This window comes from Prionailurus bengalensis, chromosome C2, assembly GCF_016509475.1.
Source record: "Prionailurus bengalensis isolate Pbe53 chromosome C2, Fcat_Pben_1.1_paternal_pri, whole genome shotgun sequence".
Taxonomy (NCBI): Eukaryota; Metazoa; Chordata; class Mammalia; order Carnivora; family Felidae; genus Prionailurus; species Prionailurus bengalensis.
Window position 1 is genome coordinate 125,722,296 of NC_057350.1, and position 21,587 is coordinate 125,743,882.

The 21,587-nt window shown below is 47.4% G+C and overlaps 1 protein-coding gene across 1 annotated transcript in view; it reads right to left on the reverse strand.

Moving 5' to 3' along the window:
* ESYT3 (extended synaptotagmin 3) overlaps positions 1 to 13,836 on the reverse strand; it is a 49,442-nt gene extending 35,606 nt beyond the window's left edge. The window contains exon 1 of the mRNA XM_043595306.1: positions 13,318 to 13,836. Within this exon, the coding sequence (XP_043451241.1) occupies positions 13,318 to 13,635 (318 nt within the window). The 5' untranslated portion in view covers positions 13,636 to 13,836. The remainder of the gene's footprint in view (positions 1 to 13,317) is intronic.
* Between the last annotated feature and the right edge of the window lie 7,751 nt (positions 13,837 to 21,587).

The window sequence follows — 21,587 nt, forward strand, 5'->3', positions numbered from 1 at the left end:
TCTAAATGGGCTCTGCGCTGACAGAAGGGAGCCTGATGCAGGGCTTGAACTCAGGAAATGTGAAATCATGATCTGAGCTGAAGACCGAAGCTCAACGGACTAAGCCACCCAGGCTTATAATATTTTATTACTTTTAATCTGCTTTATCTATAGTTATTTCTGCATTTATCCCATATTTTATTTTCATCTTTTTCTATTTTTTAATAGGTCTAGCTTGACAAAGGTTTTGCCCATTGTATTGATCTTCTCAGAGAACTAGCTTTAGTTGTTGTTAATAGTTTTCTTTCCCCATTACCATTATATTAAAATTTTTGTTCACTTTTATCGTTATGTTTTTTATTTCCTTACCTATTTCTTTGATCTAAACCTGTTGCTCTTTTATGTTCTTGGAGTTGAATTTATTTTCAGTTTTTGGTTTGTGATAAATTCAAAGTTTAAATTCCCTATGATTTTTGGCATAGTGTTTTCATTATTTACCTCCCATTTTTTTTGGTCATTTCCATGATGACTACGTTTTAAACAATAATTTTTTACAATAAGTACTATTTTTAAATATTTAGGCATGTGAGGTTTCTAACACTGCTTATTGCTTTCTGATTCCATTTCTTTATGGCCTGCACAGTCTGTAGGATGGCAGTCCACTGGAATATATTGATAATTCCTTTGTGGCCTAGTGCATGATTAATTGCTATGGCTGTTCCATGTATGATCAAGTTATTAATCATGTCCTTTGTAAAAAAAAAAAAATATCGTGCCCTTCAAAAATTCTTTATCCTTGTTTCCTCCTTGCCTACTTCTCATTTTCAGAGAGGAATGTATTAGAGTTTCCAAGTCCAACTGTTGCTTTATCTTCTTCCCTGTGCAGTTCTGTCAGTTGTTGGGTTTTTAATTTCAAGTTTATATTATGCAGCAAATATATGTCCATGACTGTTATCTTTTAAAATTACTATTTCTTTTATTTTAAAATTTTTTTTTTCAACGTTTTTATTTATTTTTGGGGCAGAGAGAGACAGAGCATGAACGGGGGAGGGGCAGAGAGAGAGGGAGACACAGAATCGGAAACAGGCTCCAGGCTCTGAGCCATCAGCCCAGAGCCGGACGCGGGGCTCGAACTCACGGACCGCGAGATCGTGACCTGGCTGAAGTCAGATGCTTAACCGACTGCGCCACCCTTGTCTTTAGGATATATCTGAGTTACATTCTACTTGATCTGATATGAAAATTGCCACTCTAGCTTACTTTTGTTTCAAAGTTGCCCAGTTGTATCTTTTTTCCACCTTATTTTCAAACTTTTTGAGTTCATGTGATCTCATGTCATTTAAAACTCACCTTAGTCCCTTTTTAGCTCCATTTTACAGATAAGGAAACTAAGGCTCAAAAAGGTTACTTACAGGCACCAGCTGCGGAGTGCCAGAGCGGAATCACAGATCCAGGTCGGTCTCACCACAAAGTCCCTGCCTGTCCACCCCACCCCTCTCACTCCTCTTAAGAAAACCTTACATAGTATTATCTTTTCCTCTTTTATAGAAAGTCTAATTTAGCAGAGGGTTGCCCTCATGGGACCTGAGTCTTCATTAGCAGGCCATGCTTTATAGCTTACAAAGGACATTCTACACTTTCATTTCATTCTCCTAATACTCCATAAGGTGTACAGCAAAGCTACAATTATCCTCATTTTACAGATGAGGAGAGGCTCAGAGACTAGTTGGTACCTGCCAAGATCACCCAGGTGACCAGAACTCAGATTTCACCCGCATGTAATTTGAGCCCAGCCTTCAAGCCTTTTTTCTCCCTGCCTTCTCCACCTGAAGTGTCAGCATTTGAAGTGCATTTCTTAGGGTCAAAGTAGTCTTTGTGCATTTAAAATTTCACCTCTGTAAGCCTTGGTTTTCTCATCCGCAGGATGGGTACCATGCTACCAATTTCACAGAGCTCCTGAGTAAATGAGACAATGCGTGTAAGTAAGTGCTCGGTACCCTCCCTGGCTCAGAGTAAATGCTCCAGAAACTGTTACTGTTGTTGGCAGTTGTACAGACCCTGGAGGTGCAGACACTGACGTCTTTGTCCTCAGGTACATGCCAAGAACAATGTCACCTGGGCTATGCGTCCAGTTCTGTCTGACCCAAAGCCCAGCAAATTCTCTACGGGCTCCCCAGGTGCCTGCGGCTCTGCACTTTGGGAAACACTGAGAAGAGAGACAACACAGTGAAAGCGCCTGAGGCTGAAGGAGGATCACAGTTGAGTGTTGTTTCCCCGGCCTCTGCTGATTGGCTGAGGGATGCGCCCCTAGATAGGCTGGGCCCAATGCCTGTGAGGCGCCTGTGTGAAGCTGTCCAATGAGGGCACTCCACAATGAGGCGGGGCAAAGGGACCCAATCAGAGCCTCTGTGCATGTCTTTCCCTCCCGAGGTAAAGGAAGGGAAAGCTGAAAAAGACGACTGGTGGCCCACTCTCAGACTGAGTCCTAAAGTCACCAGAACTTTTGTTCCAGTACCTCACAAGGCTGGGAGTCTCTGAGACCAGAGAGCAGGGAGACATCCACGCCTCCTGGCAATGCAAAGAGCTAGATTCAGGCGGGTGTGGGCAGCGGTCTTAAACTTTTCCTTACAAAACCACCACCAGGAGACCTCGTTAAGACGTGGATTCTTAGTGAGGTCCCTCAGAGATTTCGATTCTGGGAACTGAAAACTTGGGGCAGGGACCCGACAGCTTGTATCTTTAACAAGCTCCCAGGTCATTCTGATCACAGTGCTAGGGCGTGTTGAAGAATGAGTGGACAGGCCTCCCTAGGCTAGGGGACCCGCTCAGACCCGGGGAGAAGGTGACTCCTCCGCCCTGAGGCTCCAAAGTCACAGCTGTCACTTTGTCATCAAATTCTTACCGGCAGCCTATGGACCTCAATTCTTTTACAAAGGGAGTATCTTTTGTGCCACGAGGAGCAAGGGAAGGCAAGGGCTAGCAGATGAAAACACAGTATGATGAGTCTGCCTGGCTTTGGGCACTGCTCTGGCCCCTAAAAAGGTGAGCCACTTCCACCCAGTAGCTGCTTTCTATAGCCAAGCAGCAGAGGTAGGACGTGCCACCAGGGGCCCTGAGGAACCAGGGTCTGGTCCTGACCCTCTTTCTGCAGCCTCAGGTTTCTCCCCATTGAAGGAAGTGAGGCTGTGATGCCTATGCTGCCCAGGTCTACAATCAGGAGACAATGAACGCAAATCTACTCTATATGGAGACAAATTAAGAGCTCTAGCAAGGTGGGGCGTCTGGGTGGCTCAGTCGGTTAAGTGTCCGACTTCGGCTCAGGTCATGATCTCACAGTTAGTGGGTTTGAGCCCCATATTGGGCTCCGTACTGACAGCTTGGAACCTGGAACCTGCTTGGATTCTGTGTCTCCCTCTCTGTTCCCTCCCCACTCACGTGCTCTCTCTCTCTCTCTCTAAAATAAATGAACATTAAAAAAAAAAAAAAAGCTGTAGCAAGGTTCATCCCCCTAGAACATGGACACTATCCTGACTGCTATATTACAGGTGTGAGCACTTACCCAAAGAAGGCCTGGAAACTCTTAAAGTTGCCCAAGCCCGTGGTCAAGTCACCAAGACCTTAGATGCCTGCTTTTGCCCCTCAGAGAAACTTAAGTAGATGGGGCCTCGGCCCCCACCAAGAGCCTCCCTGTGCTAACTTACATCTTGCTGCTGTTAGTGTGCTTGGGCCAAAGCTTCCCAGGCAGTGGGCTCATATTTTAATGACAGCATTTTTTTAGACAATGGCAGTAATGAGAGCTCAGAGAAGAGATAGACTGTAAAGCAAACTCAAGTCAGAATTCCAGGCTAGCAGAGGCCACCACAATGGCGCCACACATCAATGCTTCATCTCTAGGTGGTCGTGCTTTACTTCTTAAACCCTCGAGGAAAAATGATTCCACAGCAGTGAGGAAACGGAGCCAGAGTGATGGCTGGATCCAGCAGCGTGGAGCCTAGGCAGGGCCCACAGATGGACTAGGAGGCCTGGACGGCAGCTTTGGGCCACCAGACCCTCTCAGGAGGCAGGGAGATTGGAGGGCTTCACTTAAAAGGCCTGCGTGTCACCAGGTGAACCCGGCTCACTCCCTGTCACAGGGATGGTAGCTCTTCCCATGGGAGCAACCGTGTGCAGACACACAGACACAGAGAAAGAGACACAGACAGACATACAGAGATAGACTATGTTCCTGTGTCTCTGTATCTCAAAGACCTGAGACACACGCTCCTGTCTTTCGAGATAGATCCCTTCTCTGTGGTGCCTATTCAGTGGTTCCTCCTCTACCAGAAACTGGTCCCTCATTTCATTCACTTGTTTTCTGGTGAAGAACAGCCTTCGCCCCCTTCTCTCTGTTCTTGGGAGGTAAACATTTAACCTTAAAAATTGCTTTTAAATCTGCCCACTCTTCTGCTTAAAATTACCCCGCTAAAAGTGCTTTAAAGGAAAAAACATTTTGCCAACTTGAAGTTCCATTTAGTGCTGCTCTAAAATCCATAGGCTATTTAACAACACACCCAGCCTGCAGACTGGCCCAAGCCAGCTGGACCCAGTAGAAGGGGGGGATGCTGAGCAGATAAAACTCCAAAGGCACTCACCAGCCATGAGAATACTGGTGCCAAGAACCTGTCACCATTTGCTGAGGAGTAAGGGCTTGGAGCATGGAGGGACTACCTGGGCTCTAGAGAGTCTTTCTTTCAAGGAGGCCGGAGTGTAATGCTAAGTCTCCAGACAGTTCAGTCACACAGTTAGGTTTGGTAGTGCCCAAAGGTTAACAAACATATCCTCTTGCTTATCAAACTAGCATAGGCAATGCCTCAGAGATACTGCAGGTTTAGTTCTAGGCCACTGCAATGAAGTGAGTATTACCATAAAATGAGTCAAATGAATTTTTTCGTTTCCTATACAAAAGCTATGTTTACACTATACTGTAGTCTAGTAAGTGTGCAATAGCATGTTTTAAAAAAAGTACATACATTAATTTAAAAATATTTTATGGGGTTCCTGGGTGGCTCAGTCGGTTAAGCGCCCGACTTCGGCTCAGGTCATGATCTCGCGGTCCGTGAGTTCAAGCCCCACGTCGGGCTCTGTTCTGACTGCTCAGAGCCTGGAGCCTGCTTCGGATTCTGTGTCTCCCTCTCTCTCTGACCCTCCCCTGTTCATGCTCTGTCTTTGTCTCAAAAAAAATAAATAAATGTTACAAAAAATTAAAAATATTTTATTGCTAAAAAATGCTAACCATCATCTGAGCTTTCAGGAAGTCACAATCACTAATCACAGATCACCAAATATAACAATGGTGCAAAAGTGTGAAACACTGCAAGGATTACCAAACTGTGACACAGAGACACGAAGTCAGCAAGTGCTGTTGGGTAAATGCACTGATAGACTTGCTCGATGCAGAGTTGGCACAAACCTTCAATTTGTAAAAAAAAAGAAAAAAAAATGCAATTATCTGCAATGCGTAATAAAATGATGTACAACTTAAAAGACCAAAAAATGGAGGAGCGCCTGGGTGGCTCAGTCAAATGCCCGACTTCAGCTCAGGTCATGATCTCACCGTTTGTGAGTTCTAGCCCTGCAATGGACTCTGCACTGACAGTGTGGAGCCTGCTTAGGATTCTCTCCCTCCCTCTTTCTGCCCCTCCCTTACTGGTACATGCACATGAACTCTCTCTCTCATCATCAATACATAAACTTACAAAAAAAAAAAAAAAAGAGAGTAAAAAATGTAGTATCGATGCTGTTAAGGCCAGAGTGAAATGGGAATGAGAATCTTTAAGTTGTTCCCAAGCCTTGACCTATCAGTTTAACATGTAGGAATCTATAGTAAGGAACTTGCGAAACTTGAGACTAAGATTCACGCAGCATGTGAGGAACAGATTTTTACCGAGAGCCCACTATGTACTAGGCACCAACTGAGGAACTGCAGGTACAGATCGGAGCAGGAAACACACCTTGCCTCAGAAGAGCATTCAGTCTGGAAGAAAAGTCAGATGCAAAAATAGGTAGGTGCAAGTCCAGAAAGCAAGTGGGGTGACACAGCTTCTGGGTGCTGCGGGGGCCTGAGGAGCAGTGTCTGAGAGTGGGGAGCCTGAGCTTGGACTTGAAGGAAAGGACAAGGGAGCCCCTGGCAGGTCAGAGGGAGAAATTCCAGACAGACACAGGAAACACCCCCACCTCTGCTAGCCACATGAGTAGGACAAACCTGAAATAACTGAGATAATCAATGCTAGAGCAATCTTTTAAGTAGTGTAGGGTATATTCACATTAAGGGTATCATAATCCTTAAGCATGTTTTTGAAGAATGTTATAGAGTGTTAAGAACAAAAAAAAAAAAAAAGAAAAAAAGGGTGCAAGTTTTTTAAGAAACCATGTTTGTATACTTTCTATACAAAAGAAGTACACACACATAGAATAATGTTATCTCTGGGTGGAGGGACTGTTGGTTCTAATTCTTTTAGGCCATTTCCAAATATTCTACGATGGGAATACTTCCACTTGACAACCAGAAAAAAAGATTTTTAATCACTTTTTATAACCAGTTACTTAAGAAAGTAAACATGACATGGGCAAAGATATGGAGTGGGTGATTCTGGGGTCTTGAAACATCCTGTATTTTCCTGGCTCTTTCCTCTGAGTGTCTGGAGGTCCTGGCACCCTGCGATGGGGTTTCACGGGCAGGAGCGGCCACCCTGAGTTCCTAGAGAGAGAGGGCTTGCAGGAGCTGGGCCCTGACTCCCAGTGTGGCCTGAGGGGGTCACCTCTCATACCCTTGGCTTGAAAGGCAGGGTAAAGAGAATGGGGCTTTCCCCTTCCCCTTTAATAGTCCCCACTGGGACAGAAAACACCTTTTAACTCTTCATTATTTGCAGTGAAGAAGGAGGAAGAAGGAAATCACTTTCCTCAGGCACATGTGAACACTTTGGGGCTACAAGCTCTAGGTTTCCTGAGATGAAAAACCCCTGGAACTCTCCCAGGAAATAACTGAAGGGAGGGGTAGGAGGGTCAGGAAGGAGGAAGGCGAGGTCTCCTCTGTGTGGCTGGGTTGTGACCTTCAGGCTGCAGCCCACACTCTCCAGCGGCCCCCCAGTGTCATTGGGAACATTCCCACTCAAGTGCCAGCTCAACCTGCTGTCAGGCCAGGGCCAGGAGACCCATGGAAGCTGGTGAGCAGCTCTTCACACTTCCTGCCCGCTGGACAGGAGGCCACGACAGAGGAGCAGGGCAATGGCTGTCCCCTGCTTGGCCCTGATCCTTGTCTACCACGTGACCTTCCCATTACTAAGGTCCTCAGGTACTTAGCTGGGAGACAAGACTGCTGTGGACACTTCTGTCGCAGAAAAATTCAGCCCCTTCTACATAAAGCAACGGGCAGCCTCGTGTGAGTTAGGGTATCACAAGTTGCTGTCCCAGAATCTTCTCAGCCCAGAACGAGATTACAAGCTCAAGTGACCATACCTACCCACAGTCCCCATCCCTTTCCCCAGCCAGCATCACCCAAGTGTTGCTTCGTGGGCCACTTCCAGCCTGGGTTAGATCCCCTCCCCCAGGCTTTCTCAGAGCCTTGTGCAGCCACCTCATAGGACTGATCACACTGTATCAGGAAAGGCTGTTCTAGCGGGTCTGAATCACCATCTAGACCAGGGGTTCCTTGAGGGCGGGGACCAGGTGTCACTCATATCATTAGTCAGCCTGCAGCACCATGCCTGACACATTGCAAGCCCTCGATAGATGATTCCTGACTGAGTATAGGAATGAACACACGGATGCCTAAGATCCCTGTGCTGGGCCTGGAGGGCAGACGCCCATGTTCTGTCTCTCTAATTGCCCAGCCATGGCCCGAGACATGCTAAGTTCATAAAGCATCACTAAGATGTGGGGCAGAGACTCAGGGGGATGACTAAATCATGCTGTGCCTCTTCCTTCCTAAGGACAAGCCTGACTCCAAGCCATATGCATGACCTCACGGGACTGCAGGGACCCCACAAGTAAGTCCCCTAACTCCAAGCAGATCCCACAGCAGTGGCTCCAAGAATTGAGCTCAATTGAGTGGCCAGCCCAGCTCAGAGCTGTCACTGCATTTACTTCCTCTAATTAACAAAAGTATCAGAATGGGACAGACCAAGAGCGCCTGGGCTCTGGAAGACTGCTGTTCCACCCACAGAAGGAATGTCAAACTCAGCCCCAGGAAAGCAAAGCACTCAACCCTGGTCTTCAACCTGAATGATGCACAGGAAGGCCTGGAGGGCAGTATCCTGGGGACACTGCCGGGAGTTCTGGAATGCTCACAGCTTTGTGTGAACAGTTTTCCCTGGTGCTTGCCTCACCTGATGTCCCCAGGGCGCACCTAGTTAGATGATGGGTAGGCAAGAAAGACTGCGGAACCCAGTCCTGTGGGTGGGTGGCACTACAGAAAAGCCAACTTGGGACTGATTCATGATGACAGACTCCTACAGCTGAAAAGACTCCAGAGGGCATCTCCTGGGGTCTCATCATTTTCAGAGGGGAGCCAGGGACCCAGGGAAGACAGGGGACCTTCTCGAGTTCCCCTGGTGGATGAGCATCAGACTCCAGGTCCCTACCAGCCACCACATCACCTCAGCCCCCACCCCCATCCCAGCAGATACTGAGGGTTAATTGTCTCTAACAAAGCCGCCAACTGATTGCTATCAGCTGGCCGGAGAGCAAGTCCGGCTAGACCGGAGACCCAGACAGACAAAATGCCAGGCTTTCTGATAGTTCTTCCCCCGCTCTACTCAGTCTCAGGCCTTCATCCCCCAAACCTGGAGCCAGGCAAGGCTCTCACTGAGGTTCCCTCAGCACGGCACACAGAGAACAGTTGTGATAGGGCAAAACACACCTCTGATAAACCAGTCAGGTTTATCAGGTTACTGAACACAGATCAAGGGCTTGATGAATATCCTGAAAGGGCACGGGGCCTCGAAGGAGAAATCTGGTGCACAAGGTCAGGAGATCAGCCGGCCAAGCTTCAACCAGGGGCCCAGACCTCGGGGAGCGGGGCATCGAAGGGACCCTGCAAAGGATCTTGAGGAGCCCAGCGCATGAAGATCAGAAGGGAAATGGCTTCTGGAGTGCGGTCGCTGGAACTTAAGGACCTATAGGAGCAGGTCCCAGAAAGAGCCAGGGGCCCGGGATGGAGTCTCACTGCCATGTGCTACCTGTTCCCCTTGCTTGCTTTGCCCTCTGCAGCCACGGGGGGTTTCACCAGCTCTGCAGCAGCAAGGACTCCACTTTTGTCACTACCCGGTCCACAGTCCCCAGCCCTGGCAAGATGGGCTAATGGAAGAGGCTCCTCGTTCCTTGAAAAATATATCTAAAAACTGTGTGCAAGATATATAAAAAAACATTCGCACATGAACAGTGAGGGGCAGCCATTCCTCTGTTCAGAGGATGAGAAGTGGGGGCAGCTTGGCCTGCTCTTTCCGAGTGGCCAGGCCACGTTCACAAGCCAAGAGGACCCACGGCTTCTTCACTGGTGACCCCTCTCAAAGCAGAAGAATCCTTTATTCCAGCTCTCTCTTCCCTGGAAGGGACCCAGAGGGAAGGCAGAGCTGTGTGAATGAAGCTTGACCAGAAACAACCTCCTTTCATAGGTGGGCACACTGAGGCTCAGGCAGGGAAAGGAATCTCTAAGATCCTTTCTTATGATGCCCTGGGGGCAGCAGCTTGGAGCAGTGTGTTGAGGAGTCTCACAGGCAGGAAACATTGCTCCACTGAAAACTAAAAATGCCCACGGTGGTCCAGCAGGGGAGACTGGCTCCAGCTCAGCCTGGCCAGGGCCTCCTCTACCCGCTCACAGGGGCTTGGTGCAAATTAGAACAAGGTGCTCTTTCCCAAGCAGCCTGTGGGCTGGATACCCCACACCCTCCCTTCAAGACCCTCAAACTTTTCTTCAACTCCCCCCAACTATTGGTTTGCCATGTGTAAATTTGTAAAAATATTTCTTGATATCAAAGGAGGTCATAAACCGTTGACCCCACTTCTGTGCAAGAAGTCAGTTCTCAAAACAGGGAGGATGGCACACTGAAAGGTCCATATATAAAGACACTGGTGCTGTGAAATCGTGGGCAAGGGTGCCCCCACCGTATGCTGCCCCCACCGTACCCAGAGCCATGTCTCTGTCTTCATCAACAGTATGCATTCCTCACAACAGGGAGAGAGTATGCAACCAAGTGGCTTCCAGGTTTTCCACATCATCTCCTGGTTTGGCAACCTTCCCGAGGAGGCAGGGCGAAAAGCCCACACCTGAATCTAGTTGCATGCTCTACACAGGTGTTCACGAAGACGACCAACCTCCCCAGACCTGCTTCTCATTCTAGATGCCCAGCTCCCCAGATTAGAAAACGCCTTGGAAGATTCCTGGATCCCTCCCTCACACTAATCTAGAGGCCACCAAGCACCCAGAGTCCCACTCTTACACATCTATTGTACTCCTCCTCAGTCCTCAGTACCACCATCTTGGCTTAAATCAATTTCTCATCTTGTCTCTCTTCTCCAGCTTCACTCCCCGCCCCCCCCATGCTGCTTTTTACAGCATCTTTCCAAAGCCTTCCAGAGGCTCCTTGTGGCCTTCAGAATCAGGCCCAACTTCCACCAAGCCCGCCTCAGTTTGGCCCCTGTCCATCAACCCTTACCACACACTCCAGCCAAACCAATCCAAACCATATGGTGCTCCCTCATATACTGGCCATTCTGTGCCTCCATGCTGTGCTCGAGAGCCTCCCCCAGCCTGGAATCCCCTTTGCAGGACCACTGCCTCAGTCCAAAATGTAATCCACGTCCTGGCTCACCAAACTGGCCAGCCACGCCAGCCAGGAGAGTCTGAAGACTGCAAGCTGAGGCCAGACTCCTCCCAGGACTCTGCCAAGGCAACAACAGGCTGTGGTCTGGGGACATTTTGATATGGAAACAAAGCCAGATGTCCTTCGCTCCATGCTTTCAACCCTTGACTGAACCCTTGACTGTTGAGACTATCTCTGGCTTCCCTGAGACCTCTATGGCAATTACCTACATGCATCCACTTCCTGCCCCAGACTGTCCTCTTGGAAGGAGAGACACCATCACCTTCCTCTGTGTGTCCCTAGACCCAGCCGGGTCAGTCCTGGGGTATGGTTTATGAGATGAGGTAGCTTCCTGTGTTGTCTCACCCATCAGGCTGAGCTCCCCGTTGGCTAGTTTCATGTTGCTCCTGGTGTTCGTGTGCGGGGGGGCAGGTGATGGTGGTTGAGGCATGTCAATGCCCCCACAGGATCTGATTCTTGCCTCAATTTTGGAAACATTACCTTTTGCAAACAACTAAGTGTCTAGAGGCCTCCCTAATACAAGAAGGGGCAGAAAGAGAGGGCCGTCTCTTGGTGAGGACTCACAAGCCCCCCTCTTGGATTGATGCCACCATGGGGTCACAACAAAAGTCTGGCAGGCATCCAGGACTCCCTCGACAATAAGCAAGGAGCATGGATAGGCCCAGGCCTGCTTTCTGGGTCCACATCTTTCAGGATCACAAGACCCCAAAGAACAATCAGGATAATCAAGTTTGGGAGACAGGTTGCAAATACTGTTCCCATGGCTGCTACCATAGAAAAGTTGTCATTGTGATTATTGTGCACCCTTAGCAGAAGGTTTGGGCCCCCTCACCCTCAATATATGTAAACCAATTTACAAAACTGTACGGTCAATCCATATATTAAATATCAGTGTTATGAACTGAACCATATTCCCCAAACTCATATGTTGAAGTCCTAATCAGGACCCTGGAATGTGACTGTTTTTGGAAAGAGGGCCCTTAAATAAGTGATTAAGTTAAAATTAGGTCCCATTAGGGTGGACCCTAACCCAATGTGATTGGTGACCTTAAAGGAAGAGGAAATTTGGGTGCACCTGTGTGGCTCAGTTGGGTAAGTGTCTGACTCTTGAAACTCTGGATTTCGGCTCAGGTCATGGCTCACGGTTCGTGAATTAGAGCCCCCATCAGGCTCTGTGTTGACAGCTTGGAATGCACTTAAGATTCTTTCTCTCCCTCTCTCTCTGCCCCTCCCCTGCTAGCTTGCACATGCACGCTGTCTCTCTCAAAATAAACTTAAAACGAAGAGAAAATTTGTACACAAATATATACAAAGGGAAGACCATACGAAGACATGGGAGACAGCCATCTACAAGCCAAAGAGAAGCCTCAGAAAAGGCAAAGCCTGCTGACAATTTGGTCTTGACCAGTTTCCATTGTTTGTGTGACTGGGTTTGTGTTTGTGTGTTTGTGGTATTTTGTTATAGCAACCCTAGCAAACGAATATAGTCAGGCTTAATTTCTCTCGTTTTAAAGATAAACATAAAACAGATCTTTCTAATTGGTTCTTCTCACAAGCACTTTGGAGGCTACTGTCATGGCCTGACTGAATTTTAGAATACGGGCCTCAGGCCAGAGGAAAAGAGGGGCCTGAGGGCCTCTGGACATCTCCCACTGTGGGCCTGAGTGTGTCTGGAAGAATCAGAGAAGCACCCAGAGGGGTAGGTTTGCCGCAGACCAAGCCTTGGACCAAACACCCTTCTTCCAGTATTTCCCAGACTCACCGGATCCTAAGATTCACCCAGGTGCCTCAACCCCACCTGGGAGTTGCCAGGTGGGGCTCTGAACTTGTTTTGGTTAAGTGAGCCAGGTGATTCTCAGGACCAGAAGCGTTTGAGAAACCCTAATACAGGCCCTTCCACACCAGGAGTGGGGTGTGTAGTTGGAGTGTGAATATGTGTGTGTGTCCGGGCGGGTCTTAGCATCCCACCAGGCGGAGGCAGGGAGAGAAGCTCGTGATCCAGCTTCCCACCCACCCTTCAATCCCATCACTAGCCCGCCCCCTCTGTCCGGACCTCTGCGGAGGCAACTAGGCTGAAGTTTCTGTCATTGCTGCATTGGCGGATCCGTTTTGCGCCTTGCATTCTTTCTTTGAATCAACAGGTGAGTGGAAGAAATAAATGCCTTTTGCTTCCCTCCCGAGTAACTTTGCAAAGTCCCAGACGCCCTTTTTTTTTTTTTCCTGGGTGTGGCCCGCCCGTAACTTTTCTCCCAGGCTCTGGGCCCTTAAATGAAACCTAAGTTCCCCGCTCCCCGAGCTGCCAGACCAAGGCGGGTATGAGGCTGAGGGACGTCGCGTGGAGGGGTCTGTACGCCCTGCTTGGTGGGGCACCAGGTATTCGGATCGTGGAGCGCCGCCCCCAGCTCCCCCGGTGACAGTAGGTTCCTTCCGAACCTCCAAAGGCATCCACCCCACCTCCGCCCCCCTCGACCCTGCTCACCCAGGCCGGCAGGTGCTGGCCCCGCAGTTCGCGACTAATGAACTGGCGTTCGTTGTCTAGGAATTCGAATGCAGCCGCAAGACGCCCGAGCTTCCCGCGACGGTTCCTGCGCCACCACATCCACAGCAGAGCGCCGAGCAGCAGCCAGGTTATGCTGAGCCCCAGGTAGCCGGCAAGGTAGACCGGCGCCAGGTAGAACAGCACTCGCGCCACAAAGGTGTACAGCTCAGGCAGCAGCTGGCTGGACAGGCGCGGCTCGGGGCTGGGTGAGCTCTGGCTTCCCTGGGCGCTGGGGGCGCCGGGCTCCTCCGCTTGCATCTCGTCGCCACCGTGTTACCCTTTCCCAGAGCTTCACCCGAGCTCAGGTCCACGCGTCCTGACGCCAGGGCACATCGGTCCTCCAAGCGCGAGGACCCGGCCGCCGCGCCGCACCTGCCCTGCGGGACTCGGACTCGCTGGTGAAGTCTGGGCGCTCAGTTCCAGGGCTTCGCTGCCGCCACCTGGAGCGCGGGATGTGCAGATACGCGGCGCCGCCGCGCTCAACTCCCAACCAAAGCCCGGGCTCGCGACGTCTCCGCCCCCATAGGCGGGCCCAGGAAAGGGGGCGGGGTCAGACCGTGGGCGGGGCTCCTGCGGGGTTCTGAAGAGTAACCAGCGGGCGTGGGCACCCTCCGACTCCAAGGTCCCGCGCAGGCGTCAGCTAAGGGCGCAGTTGCAACGCCCGGGTAGAGCCCTGGTTGGTCTAGGTGCTGCCCCAGGCGGTTTATGACTCACCGAGGCATGTGGACAAATGGCTTGTCATGGGTAAACATCACATAAAACCTGTTTCCTACACCCGTTTATAATATGCAGTCTAGTATATGGGCTGTGAGCTGGGCGTTCGAGGCTCTCCACGGACCGGCTCGCCGGGCCTCTCCACCCCACAGTGTGTCTGACTCAGCCCTCCATCTGGCCCCTAGAGCCCGGCATCACCGCCCGCTCCTCTGGCATCCCTAAAGCTTAGACCTGGCCCCCAACCCAAGCTAGCCAAGCCCAAGGTGCCTCTTGTCCCCCACAATGCCCTGTGCCCTGCATTCCCCACTGTGTGTGTGTCAGTTTGGATCCTAATTCACCCCCCCCCCCCATCATCAGACTGGGAGTTTCCAGTGTCCAGGCTGTCCTGCTAGGCTCTGGGCTGCCCAGTACAGCAAGTGGTGGGTGTTCACAAGGGAGATGAGGGGCAAGCCCTGGGGTGACTGGAAGTCGGTTGTGAAGCCCATGGTTTCTATCTAATCGTTTCTGAATTATGTGAGCAGGGGAGTCTCAGTCTCCACCTTCAGACAGTAAATTGTCTTGTGAATGGCATACATTTTAGGCAGTTCTCATGAGTGATCACATCCATTACTGGAATGTGATTTTGGAGGTGACAAATGCACTGGAATGATTCCGAGCTTTCAGTAGTTTCATTGAATGGCTGGACCCAATGGACAACAGCCAGAAAATAACTATACTCTTTCCCTCTGTCCCTATCCTCTCCTGGATAAATTCTTTGCTGCAATGAGTGTTTTCAATAACAGTGTTCCTTTGGTTCCTGTTGGGCTCTCCTCTATCATTCTTCCAGGCCATTCTTCCTGGCCTTCCAGGACTCAGTCAAAATGGAAGCTGAAAGCCTCCCAGCTTAAAATTGTTCCGTTATTTCCCAGGATAGCCTGGGAAATCAGTATAGGAAATGTGGTTTACTTAACGGTTTTTGTGGTTTGGTTTGGTTTTGGAAAGTTCCTTTCTTGGGTGTACACAATCCTATTAAAGGCTCTGAGAATTCCTGCAGATAAAAAGCTGTTAAATTTTATTTAACTCAGTTTCCAAAATTATTTGACCACAGAACTCTTTCTCAAAACACTTCTGTTATTGGTTGACCCAAGTCAGCTTAAGCTAAAGAACGGTGAATATATGATGAGGATATAGGAAGTGCTCTGTGAACCTGAGTCAGGAATCCAACCCGCCGTCAGGATGGACGCACCAAGAAGCTGACTGTTGACTCAGCTCTGAATCCCTGCTGCTATTCCTACTGACCTGCCTCCTCTGCCTCCAGCTGAAGTGGAGAACATAGCACCTTTTCCACAGCTTCCACGCTCACAGAACTTTCCAGAGAGACTGCTTGACCCTTATTCTGTCCCAAGTCCAAATGCCTCGGAGAGAGGCCCCAAATGTATCCATCATCCCCTCCCCTCTTGACACACACCGGGTCCTACTTCCAGGTCCCTCTTCTGGGTTAGTGTGTTTGCAGAGGGGATGTGGGAGTAGGGTGTTCAGAGGAGGATCACCAGAAAAAGGAAGGTTGCTGATTTGTGAGCTGGATGGACACCCACAAGATCGCCAGCATGAGACTTGGATCATCTTGCGGAACACCGCTACCCCAGCTGCACTGCCTTTTCTGCTCCTTGAACACACCAAGCTCATGTATGCCTCAAGGCTTTTGAACTTGCTGTTTCTTCTACCTGCAAAGTTCCCCTTCTGAATGTTCGCCACAGTATGTTAGGGTAGTGGCATTATGCTTGATTTTTTTTTCCTTTTTTAAAAACATTTTTTAATGTTTATTTATTTTTGAGAGAGAAAGAGAGAGAGAGAGAGAGAGAGAGAGAGAGAGAGAGAGAGAAAATGCAAGTGGGGGAGGGGCAGAGTGAGAGGGAAACACAGAATCCAAAGCAGGCTTCAGGCTCCAAGCTGTCAGCACAGAGCCCAACCTGGGGCTCGAACTCATGAACTGCAAAATCATGACATGAGCCAAGGTTGGATGCTTAACCGACTGAGCCACCCAGGCACCCCGGTTAATTTTCTTTTTTAAACTTTATTTATAACGGCATTAAATTGCTCTCATAAATTAAATATATAAGAATGTGGCACCTAAAACTTCATATCCCGCCTGAGACTGAATCTGTACCTAGAACATTTGAACTATTATTTCTCTTGACCTGGATACCCTACTATTTATTTATTTATTTATTTATTTATTTATTAGGCGTCAAGTCAAATGCTGAGCCCAATGCAGGACTTGAACTCACAACCCTTTAAGTTCTTTAAGCTAAAGAACTGAGAATGTGTGATAAGGATATAGGGAAGTGCCCTGGAACCTGAGATCAAGACTTGAGCTGAGATCAAGAACCAGACACTCAACCAACTGAGCCACCCTGGCACCCCTCTAGTTTAGTTGCTTTAGTGAGTAAAAGACATTTTTACACACTGTTTGATCATCACAAAACCTGGGCAGAATCATCGGACCATCTCTCTCCCTCTCTCTGCCTCCTCCTCTGCTCACATGCACGCTCTCTCTCTCAAAAATAAATAAACATTAAAAAAATTTAGAAGTGGAATTGCTGGATCATACGGTAATTATTTGTTTAATTTTTTGAGGAACCACCATACTGTTTTCCACAGATTTTGCCATTTTCAATCCCCACCAGCATGTGTGAGGGTTCCACTTTTCCTACCAACATTTGTTATTTTTTTTATGGTAATCATCCTAATGGGCAGGGGGATATCTCATTGTTGTTTTGACTTGGATTTCTCTGGTGATTAGTAATGTTGAGTTTCTTTTCATATGTTTGTGTTCCTTTGTATATCACCATTGAGAAAACACAGAAACACTTCTGGGGATATAATGTACAACCATGGTGACCAGGGTTTAAAATACTGTATTCTAGGGGTGCCTGAGTGGCTCAGTTGGTTAAGTGTCTGACTCTTGATCATTTAGGTCTTGATCTCAGGGTTGTAAGTTCAAACCCCATGTTGGGCTCTGCACTGGGCATGAAGCCTACTTTAAAAAAAAAAAATTATTCTATATTTGAAAGCTGCTAAAAGAGTAGATTGTAAAAGTCCTCTCCACTCCCAGACACAAAATTGTAACTATGTGAGGTGATATAAATGTGTTAACCTTATTTTGGTAATCACTTCACAATATACATATATCAAGTTATTACATTGCACACCTTTAGCTTACCCAGTGTTATATGTCAATTATATCTTAATAAAGCTGGAAACAATTTAAAAACACAAAAGAGTAATAGGCTGTGTGACCATATGCAAATGTCCTTCGCACCCTGGACCTTAGCAATCCCTTGTGTCCACCATGAAGGGTTTAACCAGGGCATCTGGGAGGTCTTGGGTACTGGTTCCCTCAGTATGTCTTGATAATTCACTGGGTCACCAAGCTTAGTACCTAGCAGTAGGGGCTTCATGTTTGTGAAGGAACACACACAAGAATGAATACACGAATGTGTTGGAGCCAAGAACAGAATGGCCCTTAATCATATTTTCTGATAAAAAGCAACAGACGGAGCTGCTTAGCTTGGAATCTTTTCAAGCCAGGACCGAAAACCACACGAGCAAGTGATATTTGACAATATTTATAGAACACTGTATGGGGTGCTGGGGGGGGGGGGATGGAAAGGTACAGAGGCTGTACCTGAGAAGTCAACTATTTCATACTCTCATCATGAAAATGTGGCAGAGGTGTGTGTGTGGTGAAGGTGGTGGGACAGCAGGAAGATTTCAGGGGCGGGAGGGTGGGAGATGTCCCCACAATGTCCTTCGTGATTTGACCACCACCTGCCACTCCAAGACCACCTCCTGATGGATCCATCCTGTGCCTGTGCTTCCAAAGCTACCACACTTCTCCCTGTGCTCTCACACTCTAAGCGGAAAGAAGGTGGCCCTGTGGGTCTTCGCTGTTCGGGGTCAAAATGGAGTTCCTAGACACGCGCATTGGGGCATAGCAGTGTTGGCCATTGCTGTCATCTCAGAGGGTCAGGCTCTAATTGCTCCCCCCTCCTCCAACCTGGTGTGGGGGACACGGCCAAGGAGATGACCGCGTTGTTAAAGGCCTCAGCCAGGTCACCCTCAGATGCTCACCACAGGCAGGGTCTGTGGCCTCCTTTCCCAGAGATGTGGTTCTAGAACTCCTCACACAGGTCCTGGAGGCAGAGGTTTGGGGAGCCTGCCTCACCCCTTCCTTCAATACTCTTCCCACCCTCCCCCTTCTTCTCCACTTCGTTGGCTCAACTTTCATTCCTGCTGTTCTTGACACCCACAAACTAGTACTTTGCTTCCCAAAAATAAATGAGACCAGAGGTGTCTTTTTTTTTTTCCTGCCATAAAACACCCTGAGGTAAAATGCACTATTTTCAACCGTTTTAAGTGTACATTTCAGCAGCATTAAATGCATTCACGTTGTTGCCCACCCACCACACACCATCCATCTCCAGAACTCTTCCATCATCTCAGGCTGCAACTTGTACCCACTAAACAGTAACTCCCCATTTCCCCTGCCCCAGCCGCTGGCGACCACTGTTTTATCTTCTGCCTCTATGAATTTGACTACTCTAGGTACCTCATGTAAGTGGAATGTTTGCCCTTTTATGACTGACTACTTTCACTTAGCCCAGTGTCCTCAGGTTTCATCCATGTTGTTGCATGTGTCAGAATTTCCTTTTTAAGGTTGGATAATATTCCATTGTACCTATGAATCACATTTTGTTTCTCCGTTCTTCCATTGATGGGCATTTGGATCGTTTCTCCCTTTGGTGGTGACTAATGCGGCTATGAACACAGGTGTGCAAATATCTGTTTGAGTCCTTGCTTTCAGTTCTTTGGGGTATGCACCCGGAAGAGGAATTGCTGAATCGTGTGGTAAGTCTATGCTTCATGTTTTGAGGAAATGTCATAATGCTTCTATATTTGTTCATTAAACTTACTTTATTCAAGTGTGTAAAATTACAGAAGTAATTCATGCTTGCTTTAGCGAATAATACAAAGATGTGTTGGGGCGCCTGGGTGGCGCAGTCGGTTAAGCCTCCGACTTCAGCCAGGTCATGATCTCGCGGTCCGTGAGTTCGAGCCCCGCGTCGGGCTCTGGGCTGATGGCTCAGAGCCTGGAGCCTGTTTCCGATTCTGTGTCTCCCTCTCTCTCTGCCCCTCCCCCGTTCATGCTCTGTCTCTCTCTGTCCCAAAAATAAACGCTGAAAAAAAAAATTAAAAAAAAAAAAAAAGATGTGTAATGAAGTTTAAAATCATGTACCCCATGTGTGATCGACGTATCCACTTGGTTTATGTCCTTTCTCACCTGTCTATGTGTTCATACAAAGAAAACAGAGCAAGTTTTGGTTCTTTTTCTTCTTTTTCTTTTCTTTCTAAAATGAGATAATAGAAACTCAAAAGTTCTCCAACATAATTCCCCAGATCCCGATGAGCTACATACTAAATATTCAAATTATTTTATAGTTGGTTATTAAAATAGACAAAAATAACAGTCATGTGCTCATTACAGTGGTAAAAGTATGTATGCGGGAAGAAACAGCCACTAGAATTGTTGGAATCAAACAGGAAAAAAGCAGGAAAAATAGAAAAAAATGTTAGAACTCGCCAGAAGAAAATGAAAACAGTAATTCGAAAAGATCTATGTACCCCTATGTTTACTGCAGCATTATTTACAATAGTCAAGATATGGAAGCAACCAAAGTGTCCATGGGCAGATGAATGGATAAAGATGTTGTATATCTATATATATATCTATATATATATATACATACATATATATATATACATATATATATATATACACAATGGAATATTCACAGCCACAAAAAAAAAAAAAGAACAAAATCTTGCCATTTGCAACAACACAGATGGGCTTAGAGGGTGTTATGCTAAGTAAAATCAATCACAGAAAGACAAATACCATATAATTTCACTTACGCAGAATCTATACAGGGGCGCCTGGGTGGCTCAGTCGGTTAAGTGTCCAGCTTTGGCTCAGGTCATGACTTGTGGCTTGGCTCAGGTCATGACTTGTGGTTTGGCTTGGCTCATGGCTTGTGGGTTTGAGCCCTGCGTCAGGCTCTGTTCTGACGGTTCAGAGCCTGGAGCCTGCTTCGGACTCTCTCTCTCTCTCTCTCTCTCTGTCTCTCTGTCTCTGTCTCTCTCTGCCCCTCCCCCATTCATGCTCTGTCTCTCTGTCTCAAAAATAAACATTAAAAAATATTTAAAAAATAAAAAACAATACAAAGAACAACAAAACCAGACTTATAAATACAAAAACAGTTTGCTGGGGTGGGGAGCAGGTGAAATAGAGGAAGATGATTAAAAGGTACAAACTTCCAGTTATAAAATAAATCACAGGGGTGAAATGGACAGTACAGGGAATATAGTCAATAATATTGTAATAACTTTGTGTAATGACCCCTGGTAACCATACTTTTTATGGTATTTCATAATTTTCAAATCACTATCTTGTGCACTAATGTATCAACTGTACTTCAATAACAAAAATAAAAATACAAAAATAAAACAAGAGAAAAAAAAACCCTCCACAAGAAACCAAAATAGTCTTCTAGGTAGCTCACTACATCACTCTGCAGATGGTAAATTAATTTTAAACAAGACCAGCAGAGAATAAAGGTCTGGTTTTTTCTGTAAAAGTGAAAATGAAATCTGTCATTCAAGTTGCGAAATGAAATCTCACCCAACACAACAGTCCAGAAAAATGCCGGGAAAGGTAAGGAGAGCTCTTTTAGTAGAAGGAAGTCACAGTGGCTACTGCAGTGAGACGTTCTTGATCCTACCCTTGAGTTCACCAGCCTTCAGCCTGTTGTGTGGAAGGCCTCTCCTCAACTCTGGGAAGAGAGTCTCTAAGATCCCCCAACACGTTCATGTGTATCTCCACTTCTAGGGCCCAGTAGCACCACCTGCCTGAAAGAAATCCCTGATGAATGTCATCACTTATGGAGCAAGTAAATCTCTGACTACAAGAAAAGTTTATCTTTCCAAAAGCACGTATACATATATATTTTTAGGGACAGTAGACGAGGTGTTTTACTTTAGACTCTATAATTAGATCAGCCTTAAATGTGTTGAGAATTTTCTTTCAGGCCATTGTAGTATGAAGGAAAACTGCAACTACCATTCCTTAATTGGGAAGAGTAAGGGAATATTCGTTCTTTATACCTGTTCTGGCCATATACACTTATAACGATTAGTAGATTTTTTAGTGTGGAAACATGAGCTGAAAGTGTTGATGTTATTTGATCTTGACTTGTGCGTAATATCCTTTCCTTTATCTTGTATCCTCTGAAAAAATTGATTCTTCTAGTTGTGCAAAAAGAGGTCTACATCCTTCAATCCGGTGTTTAATTGCTGTCCCAGGTTTTCTACGTTTGTCTTTGGCTATTTCATTCATTTATTCAACAGGTATTGATCAAGGGCCTTTTACATGTCAGGCACTGCTTAGAACACTGGAG